This window comes from Trichechus manatus, unplaced genomic scaffold, assembly GCF_000243295.1.
Source record: "Trichechus manatus latirostris isolate Lorelei unplaced genomic scaffold, TriManLat1.0 scaffold00020, whole genome shotgun sequence".
In the NCBI taxonomy this organism is placed as follows: Eukaryota; Metazoa; Chordata; class Mammalia; order Sirenia; family Trichechidae; genus Trichechus; species Trichechus manatus.
The window spans coordinates 14,240,149-14,252,184 of NW_004443956.1; the positions used below are offsets into that span (position 1 = coordinate 14,240,149).

At 33.5% G+C, this 12,036-nt stretch overlaps 1 protein-coding gene across 11 annotated transcripts in view; it reads right to left on the reverse strand.

Moving 5' to 3' along the window:
* Nucleotides 1-12,036, reverse strand: part of KMT2C (lysine methyltransferase 2C) — a 313,148-nt gene that overhangs the window by 121,313 nt on the left and 179,799 nt on the right. For all 11 annotated transcript variants that reach the window (XM_023727962.1, XM_023727957.1, XM_023727958.1 and 8 more), the window contains 4 exons: nt 9,483-9,602; nt 7,086-7,202; nt 2,277-2,378; nt 2,001-2,105 (listed from right to left, as the gene is read on the reverse strand). In XM_023727962.1, the coding sequence (XP_023583730.1) occupies nt 2,001-2,105; nt 2,277-2,378; nt 7,086-7,202; nt 9,483-9,602 (444 nt within the window). The remainder of the gene's footprint in view (nt 1-2,000; nt 2,106-2,276; nt 2,379-7,085; nt 7,203-9,482; nt 9,603-12,036) is intronic.

The window sequence follows — 12,036 nt, forward strand, 5'->3', positions numbered from 1 at the left end:
CAAAAAACCACAGCTGTTGCCATTGAGTTGATTCCGACTCCGAGTGACCCTACAGTACAGAGTAGAATTGCTCCATAGGGTTTCCAAGGAGTGGCTGGTGGATTCAAACTGCTGACCTTTTGGTAAGCAGCCAAACTCTTAACCACTGTGCCACCAGGGCTCACTACAAGTCAGAACTGACTTGACCACAGTGAGTCTGATTTTTTTTTTAAACTGCTAAAAACCAATGTTAAAGAGAAAATCTTAGAGGCAGCTAGAGAAAAAGTCACATTGCATTTAGAAAAATAAAGATAAGAATGCTTACTGACTTCATCAGAAACAATGCAAGCCAGAAGATAACAGAATGACATCTTTAAAGTGTGGTGGGGGAGGGCACAGTCAACTTAGAATATCATATCCAGGAAAGCTGTTTTATATTCCTTACAGAATTTACCATATTACTTTTCACAGATGAGATCAATAAATTGCATTGTTTTAAAAATTTAGTAGTAAGTTGCAGTATTCTGTACCAAATGCTATTAGTGGTATAATCAGAACCAAACGTAGTCAGAAAAATTGGTATTTAAATTCTTGCTCAGCCAGTTACTAGCTATTTGATATTGTACTAATTGATCTTAACTTACCTACGCTTCATTGACCTCATCTGTAAAATAGGATTTACGAGACTGGGATTAAAAGAAATATACAAATGTTCTGAGCATAAACTCTCAAATCTTAATTTCCCTCCTAAAGCCCCTTCCAACTTTTAGGAAAGGAAGAATGTCATATTAACTTATCAATTTGGCCCATGGAGCTTATATTTCTGTCTTCCAATGAACTTTTTCAATTTCCTCAGATCACTAAGTGTTCTAAAAATAAATTCTAAGTTTAAAAATAACAAAAATTAAAGAAAATTTAGCATATAAAGGCACAAAAGAACAGTTAATCATTTACTATGCATATATAATTCTATTTTTTAAACTGATTTTACATAATTTGTGTCCTTTTTTCCCTTAATATACTGTGGGAAGCTAACTTTAAAAGACTATATAGATTTATAGACTGACTATTATTCCATTTTGGATAAATTACAATTTTTCACTTTAATTCTGAAAACCACAACGAGCTACACACCCTAGAAAAGAAACATTAGTACAATGATCAACAAAGAATCCCCAAGAGGACATCTATGCCAACATCTTAGGTAAATCAATGATAATAAATATAGGGATGTGTGAGGGGCAGGATAGAAAATGATAGAAACCATTTGTAAGTTGAGGATGATTCACGACCGTATAAGCAAATGAAGTTAGTATTTCTGCACATCACATGGTAGGACTTGGTTGTGGAGTGTACAGCAGGACCCTTGATGTACAGCTGTACCTCTATGCTTACTTTGTTCTTTTGTTCAAATACACAAGTTTTATTAAAGTGACAGACTGAGCTCTTGGGACATGTTCACATCTAAACAGCATTTCAAAAAAGCACAAGTTTACTCTTTATAAGGTTCCTCAGTAAGTTTCTAACTGGAAATACATGAAATTGAGAACTGCTAGCTCTATGTGTACTGAATTGCATTAAATATGAATTTCTTTTTTTCAGCTAAAGGAGAAAATGTCCTTTTGTATTAGGGGTGAGGGTGAGAAGAGTAAAAGGATACCAGGACAGGCTAAGGAATTTTTACTAAGGACTCTAATTGTTCTCAACTTTTATAATCAATAGGCAAAGTAAATCAACTAAACCTCATGCCATAACAAATAATAGTATAAACTGTCTTTTAAATTTTATGCTTTACTTTTTCAAGACAGCAGTAGGATAATTAGTATAATTTAAGACCAGAAAATTACAGGAGTCAATTTTTTGAGGTAACAAACACCTTAGATTTTAATAAAGTATTTAACAATATATGTATAATAATCACAACAAATATTACTTGCCTAATTATTAAAAACTGAAAGCAGCATGTTACTACTCAAATCAAAATTCAATAAATTTTTACGAACTCATTTAAAGGTATTTACCTTAATACTGACACAGTACGGATGGTAACACTGACCACACTGAGAACAGGCAAGCAATCTTCCCTCTGCTCCCTGGCCAAAACTCCCACAAACTACACACATATCCTGAAATTAAAAACACATGAACATATTTTAATCTGAGACTAAACTAAGAGTATACAAATTTTATTTTAAAAATATCTTCTAGTTAAGTAATAGACGATTTCTGTATATTTGAGACAGTAGAAACAGGCAAGGAGGAATTCAAAGGTGGAAAACAGTAATTTAAGTTCAAACCTGATGCAAAGTGAACTTGTCACTACTAGAAAACAGCACAACTGTATTGTGCATAGAGTTTTCTTCTTCATCTTTATTTGATGAAATATCTGCAGTAGACACCTATAAAAAGTGAAATACACAAAACATTGTTATATTTTTCACTTGTACTATATTTAAACTAGAAAGCTTGAGAAAATTCGTACTCAAAATAGAATTTTTGCCAAGATCTATACTAACAATTCCTAATTAATTACTGCCAAGATACTACCATAAAACTTTAAGTCAAAATATTTTTTATTCACCTAATGGTCTCTTCAGAGTTGCAAGTCCCACAGATCAGAAGTAATGTAAAAAACATAAACCTTCCTTTAGTAAGACTTCATTATCTAGAAATTCTAATAAAAAAACTATAAAATTATAATTTTTTTATACCGTGTGTGCGCACCCGCGCACATGTATGTATATGAAACATTATTTTAGTGATACTTTAGAACTGTGGCTATCCAATATGGTAGAGAGGTGGCTACTGAGACCTGCAATATGGCTAGTCCAACCTGAAATGTACTGTAAGTGTAAAACACACATTAGATTTTGAAGACTTAGTACAAGGGCAAAAAAAAAAAAGAATGTAAAATATCTCATCAATAATTTTTTACATATTACATGTTGAAACAATAATATTTTCATTATATTGGATTAAATGACATGTATTAAAATTAATTGCACCTGTTTCTCTTTCCTTTTTAAACATGGCTACTCCAAACCAAACCAGTTGCCTTTGAGTCAGTTCTGACTCATGACAATCTCATGCATGTCAGAGTACAACTGTGCTCCACAGGGTTTTCAATTACTGACTTTTCAGAAGTAGATCACCAAGCCTTTCTTCTGAGGTACCTAACTCAGGGTGAACTTGAACCTCTAACCTTTTGGTTAGCCAAGTGCTTAACCGTTTGTGCCAGCCCAGGACATCAACATGGCTACTAGAAAGTTTTAGATTACATATGTGGCTCACATTATATTTCTATTAGATAGTACTCTTTAGAATATTATTACTGTGAAAAAATTATCAAAATTTCAGTATTAGCAAAAGGATGATCAACCAGAAATGTTCATTTCCGGACTTGGTTATATTTGACCAAATCAACTAAGTACCTATTAATTTGTTAATAATTATTTCCAGAGTGCAATTTTTAAAAAGGTCTGAATTAGATGTGGTAAAGAACAGTGGGGGCCAATGCCAAAATCATAAAATATGACCCCCTCCTCTTCCTTTAAAATGCTTACAATCTATCCTGGAAGTACAAAGGTAAAACACAATAGGTTAAGGTCAAAATATAAAGTATTAGTAATTACTTTCCTTGAGGGATGATTAAGAGAATAACTCAATAAAAGGGCTATTATCACATTTTTATGCAAAGAACGCATACCTTCTACATTTGTTTGCCAACCGCTCCCATCTCCCACAAAATATATTCACAAGTGCCGCTATGCTGAATTTTTTTACAGCAAAAAAAAATAAAATAAAATTTGGCATAGTGGTACTTACGAAAATACACTGCGGCGGGGGGAGCGGCTGACAAACGTAGAAGGTGTGTGTTACCTATGTAAAAATACCGTACGTAACATTTTTCAAAGTAACGAACTTTAGATAGCAATTTCAACGAACAGTACTGTTTTATTATAGTGCCAACAATAAGAGCAATTTACAGTCATAAAAAGTATAAAGACTACAAGGGAAAATTGTAAACAAGCCTCCAGATTGGAAAGAAAAATAAAAACTGTGAGACAACATGGTCATGTATGCAGAAAATCCAATCAATGGATTCTACAAAAAAACAAAGATAATAAATGAGTTTAGTTAGGCTGTAGGTTACAAGATCAATTTAAAAAATAGTATTTCTACATAATAGGAAGTAACAATCAGAATTTGAAATTAAGACATGAAAAGCATTTACAACAAGCTAAAAAAATATGAAAAACTTAGGGATAAATCTGACAAAAGGTGTGAAAGACTTATATGTTGAAAACTACAGAACATTACTGACAGAAATTAAGGAAGACCTATAAGAAAAGGAGAGATACACAATGTCCATGAGTTGAAAGACTCAATATGCTTAAAATGTCAACTTTCCTCAAATTTACTTATAGATTAAACACAAATCCAATCAAGATTCTAGCAGGTTATTAGCAGAAATTAACAACCTAACTCTAAAAATGATAGAGAAATATAAGGGATCTAGAATAGCCAAGGAAACCCTAGTGGTGTAGTGGTTAAGCGCTACAGCTGCTAACCAAAACGCTGGCAGTTCGAATCCACCAGGCGCTCCTTGGAAACTCTACGGGGCAGTTCTACTCTGTCCTATAAGGTCATTATGAGTCGGAATCGACTCGACCGCAATAGGTAGAATAGCCAAAACAACTCTGAAAAAAACAGAAGATTGGAAGATTAACAGTATCTAATTTCAAGATTTATTATAAAATGGAACTAATCAAGATAGTGTAGTACTGGCCTGAAGACAGAGTAATAAGTCAACAGAGCAGTAGAGTAATTCCAAAAATAGACACACACACATATATGGATAACTACTTTTCAACAACTGGGTGGCACAAATGGTTAAGTGCTCGACTACCAAAAAGTTGGCAGGTTAAACCTATTCAGAAGACAGGCCTGGCAATCTGTTTCTGAAAGGTCAGAGCCTTGAAAACCCTATGGGGCAGTTCTGCTCTGCACACGTGGAGTCTCTATGAGTCAGAATCAGCTCCAAGGCAACTACCAATAACAAAGATTTTCAACACAGATACAAAGGCAATTCAGAGAAATGGTGCTAAAACAAATGGATATTAAATATGCAAAAAAATGAACTTTGACCCACATTCTTACCATTATTTAAATATTAGCTTCCATTATAGACCTAAGTTCAAAACATAAAGCCTTAAAACTTATAGAAGAAAACACAGAATGTGTCTGTGAGCTTGGGTTATGCAAAATTTCTTTGACAGCCAAAAGCACAATCCATAAAAGAAAAAAGTGATAAATCGGACTTCATCAAAACTTAAAACTTCTGCTCTTCAAAAGACACTGTCAAGACAAAGAAAAGACAGACCACAGAATGCAAGAAAATACTTTCAAATCATAGATCTGATGAAGAATTTGTGTCCAGAATATATAAAGAACTCAATAATTAAGGTTTTAAAAAACTACCTATTAAAATATGGGCAAAAGATTTGAAGAGTCACTTTATCAAAAATATACAGATGGCCAATAAGCACCTAAACAGCTGGCAACATCATTAGTCATTAGAGAAATGCAAATGAGACAGTATGACATACTTATTAGAATGACTAAAATTAAAAAGACTGACCATACCAAGTATAGGTTAGAGGTGGAGGAAATGGGAACTCATACACTCGGGGTGGGAATGTAAAGTGATACAACCAATGTGACAAAAAGTTGCCTTTTCTAAAAAAAGTAAATACACATCAACCATACAATCCAGTCATTTCACTCCTAGATATTTACCCAAGAGAAAAGAAAGCATGTGTTCATACAAAGGCTTATACAAAAAAAGGTGATAGCAGCCTTTATTTCTAATAGCCAAAAACTGGAAGCAATCAAAATGTCCTTCAATAGGTGAATGAATATAACTGTGGCACATCCAACTATGGGATACTACTCAGCAACCAAAGGGAAGAACTATTAACATACGCCACGGTATGGATGAATCTCCAAATAATTATGCTGATTTAAAAAACCAGCCCCCAAAAAGTATATTCTGTATGGTCCCACTTATATACAACTCTAGAAAATACAAACTAATCTATAGTGATGGAAATCAGATCAGTTATTGCCTGGGGATGAGGGGTAGTGACTGGGAGGGAGGAGAGAGGAATTACAAAGGGGCATGAACTTTTTGGGGTAAAAACTATGTTCACCATCTTGACTGGTGTGGTTTTCAAAGGTGTATACTTATGTCAGAGCCCTGGTGGCACAATGGTTAAGAGCTCGGATGCTAACCAAAAGGTTGGCAGTTCTAATCCAGCAGCCATTCCTGGGAAACCCTATGGGGCGGTTCTACTCTGTCCTACACGGTCGCTATGAGTCGGAATGAACTCGATGGCAATGGGTTTGGTTTTTTTGGATACATATGTCACAACTTTTCAAACTGTATACTTCAAATATTTATAGTTTATTTTGTATCAATTATACCTCGTAAGCCTATTATTTATCCCCACTTGGATTTGCTTAAAAAAAAAAAAAAAAGAACAAGAATGCAAGTCTCCTTACTCCTTGTTTATTAGTAAAACTGAACAATTCCACTTGTTTCATGAACAATGAGCAATATTTATCAATTTTATATTAAAATACGTCAAAGACAGTTACAGAACCTTCAACACTGTCAGAGTACATACTAATCTGCAACATTTGTCATTTCTTCTGTAAGGCATAGTACAAAAATGAAAGCAACTGCAATCAAAACCTTAAAACTGCAATCTAATTAATTTTTTAAAATAAATCCAAGAATATAACAGGAGTTTGTTTTTTTAAATAAAAGAAATATGCTACATATTGTATGTTGGGGGAAGGTGCAAGAAGATAAAATAAGAGTCAAACAGGAAGGTAAGAAAAGAGAAAATGAATGAGAAACTGAAAAATAATAAAATAAAACTTGATTAGAGATTAAAAAAAACAAAGTAGAGGTAAGAGCAAAATGAAATAAAAATTTTAGTCTACTCATGTGACTATTAAAGTCCAAATGATTAGCTACAAATGAGTCTTATCATTCATTAACATGTTCAAGATTAGAACAGAAATGAAGCCAGCCTCACCCCAGGTAGTACAACAGCTCCAATTCCACTTTTCAATTTTGACCTGCCTCTGCCACCTCGTCCTGACAGTCCTGCACCACGAGGTCTCCGCTTTCCTGGAAATCCTGACCCACGCCCCTACACAATATATAAGTAAACAGTAAACATTTTTTAAAAGCCAAAAAGAATTTTCAAGTTCAAATGTCAGTGATCTAAACATTTCACTAAATTTAGAGTACATCTACTTCATCAGCCAATGAAAACAAAGAATTAAATCCTGAGAATTTAGGCTAATAACTTCAGGAAAACTTTTACCAAAACTACTTGTTTCTCTCTTTTATTTTGATGACAAGATAAATACTAAGAGACAGGCTTATTATTTGTATCTTTAAATATGTATTCTGCAACTTAATTGTAAACACATTGTATTCGATAAAGAATAAGTATAAGGAAGGATTCCTGCTAATTACTCAGTAATTATAGAATTAGCTGACATTTACTGATCACTTACTCTTTATGGATCTAAGTACTTTTTACTCTCAACAATCTTGTAAGGTAGGTAGTATTTCATTATCCCCATTTTAGAGATAAGTACACTGAGGTATAAAAGGTTAAGCAACTTGTTCAAAGTTACAGAGCAACCAAGTCTGGCTCCAGTGTCTATATTCTGAACTACTATTTTGTACTGGTAAATAGTATAGAAGTTAATTTCTGTTGGTGTAAAATTATTTTTTCTCCTCTGTCATTAAAATTAAGTCAACTTCCTTTACTATTCGGTAGCTGTCTATATGAATGGAATATGTCTACCTCATTCTGTCACAGTATTTAAAGGAAACTTATTTAAAGATTATAGTACAGTTGATGAAAGGGTAAAAACCATGTTTCAAATCATCTAGATAATGACTACTTCAAATAGAAATAATTATCTGAATTTTTATCCAATACAAGAAAAAATTCTATAGGAAAACATATTAAATTCCCTGAACTCTTAAGAAATACCAGTATTTTTTGTTGTTGTTGCTTTTTGTGTTTTGTGTTGTTGTTATACTCAGACTTGTGTATTACTACCTAAAAAAACCTGGACTCTCTACAAGTAAATGTACTATGAATATTTAAACTTATTTAAATACTCAGGAAAATTCTCTTTAATCTTTTTTTTTACTCTGACAAGTTAAATAATATGTCATATCTTCATTTGATGTTATATATCTCAGTATGAAATGCTGAACTCATTACCTATTTAGCAGAATATTTCTAAGTAGTAATTTATTGTACAATAATATATCGTTAAGCACAAAATAGATACACATGAACAAAAGAGAAGAGGGTTATCTTTTCCCCCAGTTTTAATAAATACAGCCAACTTCCAGTTTTTACACTGCTTCTCCTTGTCTTCTCTAAACTGCTCTCCTTTAGATCCCTTGAGGGATCCAGCAGCTTCTTTGAACAAGGGTGGGTTAGGTAGGAGTGGGTAGAGACTATTTTTCAAAAAATAGGTACAAAAGATTTTTTTAAAACTTAAGCCAATGATTAAATCAAGACTACAGTAATCTCTCAACTTGTTTTTCTCCAACAACTGGCACAGACAAGAACACATAAATTAAAATTGGTACTTTCTCCAAAATTGTGAAACAAGTAATCTTACATACTATTAAAACAAATGCTTATACTTAAACAGTCTGGATGATAACAGGGTGAGTTGGATAGTAGTTCTTCCAAAGGTGATAGAAAAAAGAAAGTGGATACTGGAACTCTTTGGAATCTTTCATTAGTCTAAATAAACAGCCTTATTTCAGCACTATATTAAATATAGAACATGAAGAAAAATTATGTTCTCTAGTCAATAAAGAATTTCAGCTTTTGCAATGATTAACACTTTTTCAAACTAATATTTTTTCTTCAAAATGCATCATAGTACTTAATTTACTTCAAAGGACTAGCAGGGTAAAACTTCCACAAGCTGGCATGAAGAAGAGGCCTCTTCAATCCTGAGCTGCAATTCTGGTATTTCTTCTCCATTAGTATATAATAGATTAATGCAGCTGTTCTTTCGTTCTTTTCTTAGCAACCAAATTTTATGATAGCAGGAACAAGCCAAGTCCTTAATTACACCTTATGGCTTATGTGATAAGGATATTCCCCCTCAGAGAAATACAGGTCATTACAACATAAGAAGTGACACACAAAAAGAGATATTAAAAATTTACACTTGAAATCAGTCACATAAAATTATGATTTAATATCCGCCTAGTCCAGATTTTAAAATGCAAACATGTTTGCATTAAGATTTTTAGATTAAAAAAACAGGCTGTGAAAGCTGAACTATTTACCTATAACAGAAAGGTTTACTCTTAACTTCTACTAGGACAACACAACCAGAAAGAAATGACACATGAATATAAATGCAATTTTATTTACCACTTTGATGCTCCAAATGGCACTGCCAGAGAGCTGCCTGGGTTTAAAAATTTCCCGACCTTCTGAAATGTCTGGGGACCAGGAAGGTAGACTCACTGTATTATGGGTACTCCAAGCCCCCTAGGATATGGCAGGTGAGAAAACAGATGTATAAAACTCAGCAACATAAAAGGTCAAAGCCAGCAACTAAGGAAGTTTAAACAGCAAAAACAAATGCAGATGTATAGAAATTTAGGACAAATTGCTTCAAGGTAGGGAAAACAAATGAATCACTTACAGTGACTTAACACTTAAATGTTTGCAGCTACCATTTACATTTTTATTCTGGTTGAAACATCAGTACACTGAAACACATTAAAAATTAAGATTTATATGACATCAACATTGACTCATGTACTGCAATATTGTAGAACCGAAATGTAAATAAAAGTCAATCAAACTCTAAGAATTAACACTAGAAGAAACTATACGGGGACTATCTTTTTCTAACAACTATCACTCCACTGAGAAGAAACAGATAATTCTAAAGAATGGAAGGTGTATCTATTGCTGTTGAACAACCAAACCAGTTGGCAAAAAAAAAGAGAAAGGTTAACAAGAACCTTGAGCAAGCAACATATACATAAACTTTAAATTGTGGAAAGTTAGTCTTTAACCTTAAGATGCAAATACCATTATAATCTTAGCATTTATTTACACTTGTTTCAGCGACTCTAAATTGTCAGTTTTGATTTTGATTTAGGGAAATGAATATTATACTAAGATTACAACTAAAGGACTAATTTGGAAAGTGAAGAAATGTTAAAGCAAATTGTCCTAAATTTGCAAATTAAAATGCCTAAAGTAGCTAATAAATTATACTGGAAATAGTATCTTATTAAAATAGTTAAAATTAAGGCATTTCATTCCCAAATAATCACATTCAGCAAAAATCTGAACTAATCTGATGAAGATGCTAAACAGCACAAAGAAAAATGTTTACTCCACAAAGATAACATTTTAAAGAAAAATACAAATGTCAAGCAATAAAGAACCTATTTTAAATTCAGTAATACAACAATGCATAATTTTATCAATTAAATAACCAAAATTTAAGACAAGTACATAGCACCTACCAGGTCTCTAGAATATTATTAAACAAGGAATATCCTATTAACCACATAAAAATACTGTGAGGAATTAAAATGATAAACTGGAAATAAGAGCTTGAATATCCTTTGATGCAGGGGAAACAGTTAATGAGTAACAGCATTTTGAGAAAAACCACACAGTGAATGACAGACTGGTTTCACTTTTAATTTATGAGCTCAAACCTCAAACATTTTAAATTTAGTAATCCCACGTATCCTCTATAGCAATACTTTTTTACCCTCCAGGATTATTTTTATGCTTCTCCCTGACCTATCAAATCCCTAAGCTACCTTTTCCAAGGCTCAGCTAATGGTTATGCTTATATTACTGAGAACACTAACCACTGCAAGTGAATTACCTCATTCCCCCCAAAAAATCTTCTTGCATCCATGCCAATGCCTTTTTTCTATGCCCAAGTCTTTGGTGGCTTCTACGTTGCCAAAAGTTATTTCTCTATTTTCATTTTACTCAAACTTGCAACATCTAACATAGTTACATTAGATTCTGTGGTAGCAACATGCTGATGTTTCAGCTGCCATTTCTCAGTCTCCTATGCAAGCTCTTCCTCCATATGACCTCTAAACCAAATAGTGTTTCCTAGTCTGAAACCTGGACAACTCTCTTCTTCACATATTCTCATCCTAAATGTTATTATCTATTATGAGGGCTTTAAACACCATCATGGATGCCGTTGAATTCCAAATTCACGTCTAGTTTTAACCTCTTCGGAGATCTCTAAATTGGTGTGATTTTCAACTTCCTTCTTAATATTTCCATTTTGTCACCCAAAACTTCTCAGATTTACCATGTCTAAATGGCATCCAGTCTTCAGGTCAGAAAACTGGAAAACAGTCATCTTTGACTATCACTCTTCCCCCAACCACTTCAATCTTCATCCCTGCCACCTCTTCAATCAAAACCATCAGTAAATTCAATAATTTTTATCTTCAAATTTTGCCCCCAATTATTCTACTTCTTTGCATCTTCACGGCCAACAGCCCAGCCCTGGATACCACCATCTCTCACTGAGCCTGCTACAAGAGCCTGTATCTTTTCAAGTCTTTCTCCAAACAGCAGCCAGAGGGACTTTTCAAATATACAAATCTGTCTAAGGAAGACACTCCCTTATTTTAAACCCTTCAATTATTTCTCAGTGCACTTAAAATACAAACCTTTACCACTACCTCTACAGCCAAAATGCTCCTTATAAGTGAGGATGGCAACAGTTTCTCTCACATACTTAGACATGTTATCAGCAGGGATCAGTCCCTAGAAAAGGATGCCACACTTGGTAAAGTAGAGGGTCAGTGGAACAGAGGAAGATCCACAATGAGATGGAATAATACTGCACCCAACAATGGGATCAAACATATCAGCGATTGTGAGGATGGCACAGGACCAGAAATTGTTTCATTCTGTTGTA